The 13,833-nt window shown below is 39.8% G+C and overlaps 1 protein-coding gene across 1 annotated transcript in view; it reads right to left on the minus strand.

The window, feature by feature from the left end:
* The window catches only part of KIF26A (kinesin family member 26A), a gene marked incomplete at its 3' end in the record, with an annotated part of 98,297 nt that overhangs the window by 19,337 nt on the left and 65,127 nt on the right, over positions 1 to 13,833 (minus strand). Inside the window, exon 5 of the mRNA XM_084270375.1 lies at positions 7,407 to 7,590. Within this exon, the coding sequence (XP_084126501.1) occupies positions 7,407 to 7,590 (184 nt within the window). The remainder of the gene's footprint in view (positions 1 to 7,406; positions 7,591 to 13,833) is intronic.

Raw genomic sequence — 13,833 nt, forward strand, 5'->3', positions numbered from 1 at the left:
GATATGCTGAATTAAATGGAGCTACAGCAATGCCATGCATCAACTCCTCCAAGACCAGTGAGGCATGCATGGTCCCAGAAGAAATCACGTCCAAGGCAGAATTTGTAGAGGAAAAAAAGCCAGTGATAGCTGAATGACACAATCTTATACACTTTTAGACAGAAACAGCCAGGAGACTGAGACATTCAAGTTCACATTGATTATTACCCTGTAATCAAAAGAGATGGAAGGGCTATCAACTCAGAGACCAGACAAAGGGGAAGGACAGTCTCACACTTAAAGAACCAGATGATTTGAATTCTGTTCCTAAGACTATCACAGACCTCTACTACAGTTTTTAGACAACAAATACAAAATACCATACTATATATATATATATATATATATATATATATATGTCTTTCTCAGAAAGTTGGTCATTCATCTTTCAGTGAAGTGAAAGGTGTCAAATACTCTATGCTGTTTAATTTTGGGTAGATACGCAGACAGAGAAGACTCTGGTAATTCACTAAGTAATGACTAGACTCCGTGGCATTTTGAATAGCAAGGAAATTAAGGCCCTGACCCAGCCAAGTATGTTAGCACAGTCATAACTGCAACATATGGTACCTCCTTTGAAATCAATGGATGTGTAGTGTTTGTGTGTTTAGTGATGCTTTGTTAGCATTTGATGCTTACATAGTTGTCAAGTTTCAAATTAGACAGAATGAGAAGGAAAAAATAGAAGGAATGAATTTAAAAGCATGTAAAATTTTAAAATCCATGCACTCAAGCCTTTTTTACTAAAATAATTTCTGAGTTTATCTGTCTGTATTTTGGGAAAGTGCTGGCAATATACTGGAATCCATTCTAAAAATGCTGGTCATACTCTGCATTACAGCAGTATCATAATCCCTAAATGAACAAGCAATTTGGTCTTTAGCAATAAATGTCATTATATCAAATTCAAATGGACACTAAATATTCCCTGGAAACACACATCTTTGACAGGCATCATGCAGCCAGGAAGTTAATTTTGTCCAATGTTCACAAAATGGCATATAACAGCAGGTTAATTAAATAACTATGCTTCAACATCCACCATTCTGAATTAAGATTTCTCCACAAGAAATTACAAGGAATTCACATTCAGCTGAATAAAGACCATTTTCCAATGAAATCACTTATTTTTCAACTACAGTATAAACCAAATTACAAAAGTCCTAGTTCAGAGCCAATATTTTTCACGGATTTAATTGTAACTGACAGATATATAACCCTTGCTAAATTGGTTTACTGTGGGTAGTTCTTACAAGCTTTTCATATACTGCCACTACCAACGGATGGCAAATTTATATGCAAAATTGCCATGCTAGCATAGACCATCTAGCTCCCCTGGGAGAACCTAAATAAAAAAAATAATTAAAAAAAAAAAGAAATCACTTCTGTATTGTACTCTATTAAAGAGGAATTGATTCCTTGGTCCCAGGAGTCATGAAGAAAACTATTTCATTTTTAAAGGTGAAAACAAAGTGGAAGAAATTGTGTATTTTTATCTAATTTTTTTAGGCAGTTCAAGGCATTTCAGCAGAGATGAACGTGCCTGGGATGATGCAGGACTATGTACACAGACAGAAGAATACTTAGTATGATACGTGATTTATACCAGAAATAGCACTCTAGTCATTAGGAAACAAGCAGCGATAAAGATGACAAAATTAAGTACCTATTTGTTATCCGTCATCAAACCATCATAAGAACCAGTGAGTGGGACATACAGCACACTTAAGGAAACCCTGTATGATCAGTAAATCATATCAGCAATAGCTTAGCTATGGCTTGGTAAAGCATAAATGAAAGTAAAAGTCTAACACACATAAATGGAAACCAGTATGTATATACCTGTCCAAGAAACATGTCTGACAATTCAAATTCTCTTTAAATGCCCCACTTCAATTGTCTCACATAGGAGGATTCTGTCATCCTAACATAAAAAATTGACAGGATCCTTGGAAGAGACAAGCACTTAAAGTTGCTGTTGTAAGTGATGCTGTATTATAAAGAACGAGCTGAATAGAACCTCAGAAAAAACATTTTGCATGAAAAAGGCTTCCTACCATGCTAAAGAAAAATAGCAAATTAGAATGCTGCACAGCAGCCACTGTAAAAAGGATGTCTTTTTTAATACCACAATATGATAAATTATCTTAAGTAGCACATTAATGTCAGAAATCGAGCATAATCTAACTTCTTTCCAGTGACAATATTAAATGGCTTTCAGACATCTTTCCTACTATTCTGACATTAAATTTAATAACACCCAGAGAGACCACAAAAATGATTCAGTTACAAGAATCATACTGCATTGGATCATTGCCTTTTAAGTAGGATTGAGCTAAATGATTTGGACTCTGATGTTTTTGGCACATTCAAGAGAAAGGTATGAAATTTGCTACATAACATTTATCACCAGTGAGCAAAATTCCTTTCAGTAGCCAGTCTGCATTGGTAGTGGGATTTTCCTTTGTGAATCAGACTTTGATTGTTGTTAATTCTATGAAAAACCGGTCCCAGACAGACCCACAATTATAATTTTTTAATTTTAATGTTTTAAACTTCGCCCTGCTTGGTATTCCTGAATACCGACAAACCCTGCAAACACCTGTAAGAATGTATAACATTTTTCACTCTTTGTAAAGAAAATTAAGCAAAAGGCTTAATTAAAGATTTGTATCATGGGACAAGTCCACACACTTCAGTTGAAATTATTGTAAGAGGAAGAATTGATATTTGTGAAACACAAAAAGAAATTAATAAGGCATGCATTTCCCACCTTCTGAGAGAGTACTTAAGACAATGATAAACTACAAATAGAAATTTCAAAAGATACTACAGCAGAGAGCCTTATATGTATGTTTCTAACAACAAATGTATTCAACCATGAAAAGCCACACAGCATTTCACCACAGAAGAACTGTATGATATGCAGAGATGGTGATAGACTAAGAACAAATTTAGCTCTTGGGCTCAAATAACAACCAAGTTCAAGTGCAAGAATTGGCTATCAGAATTTTTTCATGTCCCTGCCTCTTCCAGCAGGTCTGACAATGCACAGTTACTCTCTTTGCTACAGCTATATAGCTTACAAACAAGAATTGAAGCATCTTCCTTTCCCCAAAATTTCATCAACCTCACAAGTTCAAGAAAAGGTCCTACAACCAGTGACAGGACCTGTCAGCCAGACTGACCAAGTCCAATTCCAGTCACATCAAACACCCAAGATAGCCCTGATGCTGCCTGTGCTCAATTCAGTTCCTTAGATTCAGCTGTCCCATACCACATCTCAGAATAATTCCTCCTCATGTAACTTCACAACCAACAAAAAGGATTTAATGCATGCAGAAGCTCTCCACTGATTCGTTGCTTTGGCCACAGGGAGATTCTTTGGCAGAAAGAGCCAATAGTAAGGGTAGGGCAGCTTTTAAAGCACACATCAAAAAAGGAAGTTGAAATTCCAGGTACAGATGTTAATTTTTTTGGTGAGGTCTCTTTTTCCAAAGCTTTAAATTTAGTAGACTCCAGGTCTGTACCAGCAGCAAAACACACGCTGCTGCTGCTTATGCATGCTGGGGTCTTAGGATCCAGCCCTTCCCTTGCTCAGACACAGCAATAACTCCCTTCTGAGAAGGTAATTTAGAGATAAATTTGTGGTTCAGGAGGAGAAATATTTACATTTCTTCTGTTGTTACCATCCTCTATCAAACTTCTTTAAAGACATTACCGCAAGGAATAAGGCCAGTAAAGACAAAATCATCATTAAGTGACTATTTTTAAGGATTATGAGCCTGAAGAACAACGTCATGGACCACATACTGTAGAGACCATCTAAAACTGAGGATGGTTAATCTTTTTGCCTCCTGAACTGTCAATAAAGCATTTCTTTAGTAGCACACATTCATGGTAACAAAACTAATACTGTAGCTTCCACAATGGCTGGTAAAATGTGTTACAGTCATGCCTGATTTCCTAACAGCTTATCATTTGTGCATGCATGGTAAAAGCTCCCTTTTTTTAATGCATATTAGCTCATGTTAATCAATATAAAGTTCATCTGCCTCTTCATCCACTCAGTAACTTCAATACCATGGCATCTTTTTCCAAGTCTTCACAGTTTTAGCTTTGGGTGCTCTGACTACACAGCATCAGTGCCTCATCCAAACCATTTAGGACCTCCATATGACATCATCACTGCTAACTCTGCTCTAGTGTGAAATCTGCCCTCTTGTTTCCTACCAGTTATTAAACCATAAGAGATTTCATAACAATTTAGGGTTTTTTTTAAAGAAACCTAGGTCAGGGTACTTGTCAAAGCTTTTTAATAATCCAAATACATTCTATAAAACAGATCAACCCTATTCAAATGCTCACTGACTCTTTCACAGAACACTACAGGTGTTCCACCTGGAAAGCTCCATCAGATGATCCCTACTATATCACATTAATCCCTGCCTGCTAATTTCTATCCTTATTAATGTTTCAAGATTTTGCCAGGTTTGCCTGGTCTGAAAGTCAGCCTTATGACACTATGCCCACGATGGGTCATTCTCAGTTTAGCAAAGTGAAGTTAGGTGGGAACTAGGCAGCCCTTGTGTTGCTTCGCTTGTGTGTGTGGCTTTTGCTTTACCTATTATACTGTCTTTGTCTCAACCTATGAGTCTTCTCACTTTTTGCTTTCCTTATTCTCTCCCCTATCCCACTGGGGAGAAGCAAGCGAGCGGTTGTGTGGTGCTTAGTTGCCATCTGGGGTTAAGCCACAACTGAGGTGAAGACGACGACTGCCCCACCAGATGCTTAAACCACTGTAACCACACAGTAATAATGTGATGAACACCCCTGACCAGGCATCTATCACACAAACCAATGAGAGCACCAGCCACACATGCTACAGGAGGGAAGAAGTGACTCCAGAATCTAGCCACTGCTTCTGTCTCCTATGTGTATCTTGTACTTATTACTAGACAGGCTACAAGAAAAAGCCAAGGAAAATGATACAGAAGTCTAAAGCAGAAAGCAGTTAGAAGAGGAGAAACTGAAGTTAAAGGACCACAGCACATCTGCTAGCATTTGCTGTTATCTCAATTTCTCTCACTTAAAGCTGTGAAGAAGAAAGGTAATTACTTATTTCCATCATTCTCATAATTCAATGCTAGCTGACTAAACCGTGATCAGCAGAAGTTGGTGAAGAGGACATTACAACCGACAATGTTACTGCACAGTGAGTTAATGCTACCAAAGGCTACCTGGCATTGCTCAGAGAAGGCAAAGCTATGAGTGTTTAATATTAAAAGAACTTCTATATAGGACTGATACTTCTCCTTTGACCACAAGTTCTAAGATAAATGAAATGCCACTAGGATACATGTAACTTATAAAGTTGCAAAAGAGGAATGAGTTAAGAGGGACATTTAATAGGTATTGCATATTTTAAACTGTGGATCAGAAAAGATGCTTAGCTACTTTATTTTTTGAGCTCTAAAACTAGTACCTAGCATACCCCATCACCATCTGGATGGTCTTGATCTTAACTCAAGAATTAAAGAGCTGATTCAATCGGCAAAGAGCTCTTATCTTCTCCAACACAGCACTGGATTCTTCCAAATTGTGGTCAACAAGTACGTGGTGAAAAGGACACAGCTGGAACTCTGGGCTCAAACAGTATCTTCAATAATGCCTTCAGCTGAGGGCTAAACAAGAGAGATCTCTTAAGGGTCAACAGCAGCTTGCTGACCCATAAAATTTGGAAATTCTTGGTATGGTGTGCCAGGCCACAGAGATTTCTCTCCACCACCCACATTGCCGGCATGCTACATATATACCCCATGTTGGAGAAGTTCACACTGCTGAGCAGCATAGTTGCTTAACCCTGGCATGCCCCCTGGAAGTCTGGTAGAGCTCTCCCCTTTGAAAGAGCACTGCTAATCAAGTAAGTAGACCGCACGACCCAAGGTATATAAACTCCTGCCATCTGGGATCATGGACTTGATTGTTATTAGACTTTGTTGATCTGAAGACACCAGTAAACTAGAGCTTTCCATGAAGCACAAGTCATGCTGGTAAGCTCCACCAGCCACCCTCAAAGTGTAGGAAAAAGGCAGAAGTCTCTTGGCTACACATAGCTGTGGGCACACAAGTGCAGTGAGGGGCAAAGACAGTTTTATTGAGCTGCAGGCACAAGGAGATACAAGAATGCTTTAAAGATCTTCCTGAGGCAAAGATCCTCTGAAATGCCACACTCCCTGTTAATCCTGGTGGCACAGCCATGTGCTAAACCTCATGGGGAACAGGCAGGTACAACAAACAGGCTCTACCAAAATACACACATGGAAAGGGCGTTCCTTAGCAAACCCTTCTCCACCTGGGAATCTCTAAATTACTGTGCCAGGTTTGCTGTAACCCACCACTTAATACTACATTCTCTTTTCTAACACACTGGAGAAACAGAAGAAACCACATTTTCATCTGTGAGTTTCCCCCCGCTTAAAATAGCCCAAATTACTCCTTTTTATTCCATTTAGCACAAACTCACTGGCTTAAGAAATGTAGAATGTTCTCTGTGAGCAACAGTGTCAGCGATAGGTATTTAGGCTGACAATCTCTTCATGTTAATGCTGATTTGTATGGTTACTCAAGGCATGTATTTTAGCTCTCCTGTGCACATTGCATACTTCAATTCTGTCTTCAAACACTAATCTCTCGTAGCCTATGTAAATAAGTATTCAGACTCTGCTCTGTGTGTGATTAAACAGTTATAAATATGAATAAAGCTCTAAATAATTGGGTTGTATTTTAATTAATTTTCAATAAAATTAACACAAATTTTACAATTTGAAAGGTGCTGTGTTTCCTAAGCTGTAGAGGCATCTATTTCTCTCCTGCTACTTCATTTCCATACTCCTGATTGCCAGTGACATGTGAAGGGAAGGGACACAAAGCCTCCTCAATGTACCTCCTTAACCTCAAGCAGACAGACAGCACCAGCACCAGAAGCTGAGCCTTGCTGGCTGTGCAAAGACTACTTCTGCCAAAGGTGAAGCCCATAAATGCATTGGGTTTGGACCAATGATGTTGAAGTAAATTCTGTCTCATTTTAATACAGAGAAGGACAAAACAACCTTTGCCAATTTTGTTGTCAGTGATGTTAAGTGGCTCAAAGGAAGCCGATTCTCCTGCACTGAATCTGCTCTCAGGCTGCTAGCTCTTCCCAAAATCAGCAGGTGACAACAGGCACATCCCAATGGCTGTGGCTCACTCTCTATCCCAAGACTCCTTCCTTGAGCCTATGCAATTCTGTTCTAAGGCTGAAAGCTTCCAGCCCTATTAAAACTCATCTTGAAAACTATTTTTAAAAAATCAAAATCTGAAGTTACCTTTCCAATGCCAGGGTTGTCCTTGATTTTGGACACAGCTCTCAGAAGGCATGGTGGTGCTGGGGGAGGACAGAGCTGCAGGATGCCACTAAAGTTAGTAGCATAAATAGAGAAGTCGTGTGTGTGTGGCAGGGGCGGATGGTATTTCTTTCTCTTCGAAGACAGGTTAAGCTTCTGTGCTGCTCTGTATAAAAGTAATAGCAAGAAAGGACAATGTTACTAGGTGTTAATGGGAATCTGGACCAGACAAACAGATGCTCATTGCCATCACTGCCTGCTTAACAAATCAAGGCATTGTGTTCTAATCTGATTTCATAAGGACAAACCATCAGGAGACTAATAGAAGGAAATAAGGGTAGAAAAATTACTGGCAAAACATTCAGTTAATTTCTCCCCTAACAGAGTTCCAATTATAATCTAACTTTCCCCTTTTTTCCCCCAACAGCTTGACAGCTGAATCCTAAAATGCTAAAATCTCACTGACGTAATAAAAAGCTGAAATAATCCCCTTGTCACTGGCAGGACCAGATGGACTTTGCTGGTGATAACATTATGAAAGTGGTTCTTTGTACTCTACAAGTTACTCAAGGCAGAGAATAACACTCCAAGTCAGCTAAGCTCAAGATCCTCTCTTGTTGGCTGCACTGGAAATCCTTAGATAACAGAGAATTTCCTTCAAGACAGATTGGTTTTTCCTCCTCAATTCCATTCTTTTACTTTAAAAGGGAAAGCTATTAAAGAGACATGCTTTTATGTTCTGAATGATAATGATCCGGCTTTTGAAATGCAGAATTTCAAAACAGAAATGATGAAGAAGGAAAAATTAAAACATACAATTAAAATTGTAACATTCTTCCTTGTGAATAAGAGGAGGAACACAATCCATTTTTCTGCTATTCCCCTTCAGCAACACCAAACAGTATAGCAAGAAACAAAACCAGAAACTCAACTCTCCAACAAAGCCTGCATGGGAAATACCACCCTGCAGAGTTAAGCAGAACAAATATGTGTGTCAGTGAGCACACGCTGCGCAACTGGGGGTGACTGGGAGGGTGAAATCTCATCTCTGCCAAAGCCATGGAGAGTTTTGCCACCTGAATAAGACACGTGCAATCTGACCCTGAAGCTGTCAGTAGATAACTCACCCTCAGGTACATTCACAAAAGCACCCAACATGCTGTATTTCAACATTATTTCAAATGACTGCCAAGCTAGCAAGAACGTGAAGTGTGGCACTGCCAGCATCTGTGGGTGATCTGGGACCATACTACTGATGCCAAGAGGTCTGAGGGCAAAACACTAGTCTGTTCCATGCTTGCAATACAAAGGCCTGTCACTTTGGATAAATCAGTTTAAAAATATGTGATGGCAAAAGAAATCTCTTTATGCAATGGCTACTTTATATTTTCATCATGCCTTTCATCCCAGGATCTCCAGGTACTTCTCAGCAAAAATGAGCTTGCATTAGCATCTGTGAAGTATCATAAGCAACAGACATATGAAGAAACTAAGGCAGTGCTTTGCTGCCATGCCTAGACAAATCTAGACCCCTAACCTTGCCATGAATCCCATGATTGGGCAGCCTCAGCTTAGGAGGCTAATCAGAGAAGGAAACTTCCTTTGGTCATATTTATAGCAGGCTAGAAGCAAAAATGACCACTGAAAGCAGGAGAGTTTCTTCCAACAGCACTATGTGCTTCAAGTGAGTTACAGTGCAAAGAACTGGTTGTGTCTGAAGAGCAAAACTACTTACTTGGTCAGGATAAGTCAGCTAGTCACTATGAGTAGCAGGATTCTCAATACTGCTTTCCAAAATTCCCAGTCCTGTGCTCTACCTTCCCAAGCACGTGTGTTAAACTCTTGGACCTTTTCCCTTCATGAACCTCTGGAGATGCAGACCCCCATGTGCTTCCTTCTCCCTTTACAAACACTGCAGTGTTTAGAAAAAGGCTCATGTGGTGAAAAATGAGGCTGCAGTTCCAAACTCAGGGGGAGCCAGATCGCTGTCTTGTGAGGGAAAAATTGGACTCTTGCTTCTGAGGAAAGAAGCAGCTTTTGATTCCTGCTGCATACTGAAGCCAGCAGGAACTGCATCCCACAGTGAAGCAAAACACTGCAAGTATGGGTTTATACTGAAACTCAAGTTTTCAGTGGCAATGAGAACTGATTCAACTGCCTAAATCTCAAATCCTCTTGCTAATACCTCATTCAGCATGAAAATATATGTCTGAAATAGGGCATCAGGCAAGCAGTTATACAACTTTGCTTTGGTTGGAGCTGCACATTAAAACTGTGATGCCTCCTAAATTATATGCAGCTTTATTGCACAGAAAAAAGAGTCTCTACCTGTTGGCACTCTCATTGTTGAACTCAAGACAGTCATTACCCTATCTCCAAGTACCAATTAACAATTGTGGTTATTATTTAATCATCATCTTGATTAATATGAAAGATGTTTATTTCCTTGTTTACATGATAAGTTCCCTTGTTGAAATGATAAAAACTCAAGAGAATGTCTTCAAAGTGCAATCAAGATATACATTAAAACCTGATGAAATAATTATTCTTTCAATATCTGGCTGAAGGAGCTCCTCTGGGAAGCAAACGTGAAACAGAATGAGATACAAAGGATGAATTTACCCAGGAATTGTGTATTTAAGCACCTAACTAAGCACTAACAACTCAGTGAGTAAATGCACCCCAAAAGGCCAAGCTAAGCAAAGTATATAAACAAATAAACAGAAAATTCAGCCTTTTAAAATTAAAGCAAAGCTCAGTAACACAGTCTTGTATGATTTCAAAAGAAGATCAAAGATATTAAATCTATTACTAGTTGCCTTACCTTTCCCACCAAGACAGAACAACTTTCAAAGTGATGCACTTCCAACAGTATTCACACAGTTTCTGCATCTCCACTGTTCAAAGGACAGTGCCATATGCTAGCTAAAGCAATTAACTGCCACAGTGCTGATAAATCCTCTTCCTATGAGTCTGAAGTGCCACGATTTTACTAAGAAATTTGGCAAAGGAACAGCTGATGTCCATGCAAGATAGCAGGAAGCTGAAAAAGTAGAGGAACTGGAGTAGCTGTTGTAGAAAATAATCAGTGCTTTGATGGGCAACAGGCCAACTGCACTAATAATGATCTATGTGTTTCACATTTTAAAAGCATCTCTTCTCAGGTAGTACTGCACAAAGCTTAATTACAACCTCCCTGTGTTTGAATCCAAGAATTACTTTGCCCAACATTAAAATGAGGTTGTCCTGGAGTTGGAACATCACAGCCATGTATCTTATACCAGCAGTATCAAACAATCTTTCTGGGTTTGTTGGTCTTTTGCAGTTTTTGCTATTTTTCAAGAAAAGGAAAAGTTAAGGATCTCATGGAAAGAATGGGTCAATTAAAGCAAAATGAAGTATCACTATCAGACTGTAGGCTCTGAATATGAATTTAAGTAATTGGCATCCTCAACTCCTACAAAAAACCACAGCCAGTTCTTTAACTACTACAAAAGCCAACTAGGCTGTAGCCTTCACATGCTTTGCTTGGGCTCCTGGACTGGTCCAGGCAAAAAGCATCACATGAGGACCCATCAACTTCTACATACTTCTTACAGCACTGGCAATGTACTTTGTGACATCCTAGCCAAGTATTCTTTAGGCGAAAATATAGGTCAAGCTGGTTTGGACACGGTCCCAACTAAATTAAACAAAATCCAGCTTCAAAAAAAACCCTTATCTCTCATTAATTTTACTGATGTATTTACAGGAAGCCCCTTCTGAGACACTCCAGATTGATGGATTTTTTGCAGTCCTTATCTAATATGCCACCGCTGAATTTACACCTAAGTTTCCAGTCCTTTTATCCTCCATTATTCCTTTTCTCAGGAGGACTTTGTCAGATGAAGACAGAGAAGGCCAAGCTCTTGTAAACTGGGCCTTTTTTTTTCCTAGCACCAGAAGGACTGCCAGGCTTGTGTTGGATCAGTTTCTGTAGGAGCCTAATTAGGTGCCGTGCTTCTTTCCTGATTTGCTTCTTATTCTCAAATTTCATGTTGCACAGGAGGCCCTCACATCCATCTTCAGCACCTCAGTGGGCTCTCTGACCTCCAGTATCAAATTCTGTTTCCTCACAAGGAAAATTATGACATGTAGGGCATACTATGTGAAACTTAAGCATTATGGTCTTTGGGGGTTTTGGGGGGCATTGTACAAGCATTTTGTCACAGCTTTGACACAAACATATGATTTCCATCTACCTTTGCTTTCCTTACTCAAGCTCCATCAAGCACTCTTCTACAAAACATTCCTGCAAGGGAAACTAAGTTCCACACTCTCCTGCCTCTCTTCCAATTAAAACATGAGAGACACACGAGTATATTATTGTCACCCCCAGCTGTGTGATGTACTGTCTGTGTTTTGCTTAACTCTTTCCATCTTTAACAGACGATGTCTTTTAAGATGCTCTGGAGAGTTCTTTTCTCATAGCTAGGTGTCACAGTAGAAAATAAAACTAATATATGGCACATGCAGGGGTACTCAAATATCAAATGACAGGGGACAGTCTCTAACCTGCTCTTTCCCACATGCAATTTACAGATTACTAGGTTTTCTGCCATGCATGGATGAGACCAGTGAGAAAAGGCACAGCCAGATCAACTGCATAATGCTCAACAGCTAGGGAATAAAACTGTGCAACAGCAGTAGCTACAAAGCCAGCCCATTAAAAGAACCGTGCAATATTTTAATTTAAGTTCTGCCTATATGGTTAACATGACATTTCAGATATTCTGACATACAGCAAGCTGCTTCTAGCTTACACTCACTGTACACGTTCTGCACGTTATAGCTGTGAAAGTAAACAGCACCATTTAAATCCCTGAAGAACAGTGTTCCTTCTGGGCATAATTTCTCCATGGAAAAAAAAAACAGATTTGAAACTTTGATAACTGTGCAAAATTATAAAATTTTTGCTTAACACTTTGTGGAATTTATTAAGCTTCAGAAAGATGTGAAATATACCCTGGAACACAAAGTAGAAATGGGTCAACTGAGATACGGAGAATTTAATTGACACGGTGGGTTTATGGACAAACCACCACACGTCAGAAATAGAACTGGGAGTCCTGCTTCCCATTATTAAGCTCCACTGACAAAATAATAAAGGAAACTTTCTGCACGTTTCAGCATGACTCATTACATAGTAACAGTTTCAGTGTTATTAGCCAGCCTTATCTTTCAGAGATCACTGTTATTCATATTGTGAGAATGCTCAAGGGCTTCACAGAGAGGGGTCAAGGCCAAAGAATTGTACAGTCAAAGCCTTAAACGTCCTGAACTTTGGAGTTCACTCAGCAGTACACTTACTCAAGAGTTTTCATTTGACCTTGACAGCTATCACGGGAGCAATTTTTCTCCTGATTCTGAACCCTCTGCAGAGCTTGCAAAACTCTGGACATAGTTTTACGCTGGGAATCAATCTACTATACAGCAAGACTCTTCCAAACTTTCCCAGTTCCCAGACTGATAAGGCATCACTCCTCCACCACAGCCAATATCCCAGGCCTTTCCCACTGCAAACCAGCTCCAAAGGAAGCACTGGGAAAGTCACAGTCTGTCATTGTATCTGCAGTTCCAGTTATTGTTTCCTTAATTACTCGTCAATACAGACAACAAATAGACGGATGTCCTACAATACACCCTCCAGCACTCTGTCCTGAGCCTTCCACGACTAACAGAATAAACTTGGTTGGCATTATTACTTTTATTATCGCTATGACTGCTTGATTTGTGGTTCTAAAATTAGAAAAGTAGCCCAATGAAATAATACAGTTGCTACTCAAAACCCCAAGCAAACTTAAAATTAAACAAGGTATCCATTTCCACTAATGGCATTCAGTTTGCAAAACAAAATCTGGTTCAGAAAGACATTTTTAAAGAGAAAACTGGAAATGTCTAAATCTGTCATAACGGTGTGGAAAGGAGAGAAACTGTATTCATACAGTATAGAATCACAGAATCATAGAATCGTTGGAAGGATCATGAGGTCCAACTCCTGGCTCCAGACACGGTCAGCCAAGTCAGAGCATGGGACTGAGTGCATGGTCCAGAAGCTTCTTGAACTCAGTCAAGCTCAGTGCTGTGACCACTTCTCTGGGGAGCCTGTTCCAGTGCCTGACCACTCTGCCAGTAGAGAACCTCTTCCTAATATCCAACCTAAATGTCCCCTGTTGCAGCTTCATACTGTCCCCTTGGGTTCTGTCACTGGTCACCAAAGAGAGATCAGCACCTGCCCCTTCGCTCCTCCTCGTCATGAAGCCACAGACCGCGGTGAGGTCCTCCCTCAGCCTCCTCTTCGCCAGGCTGAACAAACCAAGGGACTTCAGCCTCTCCTCACAAGAAGTCTCTTAGAGAGCATACTTTAAAT

The sequence above is a fragment of the Gallinula chloropus genome (genome assembly GCF_964237585.1).
Source record: "Gallinula chloropus genome assembly, chromosome: 14".
Taxonomy (NCBI): domain Eukaryota; kingdom Metazoa; phylum Chordata; class Aves; order Gruiformes; family Rallidae; genus Gallinula; species Gallinula chloropus.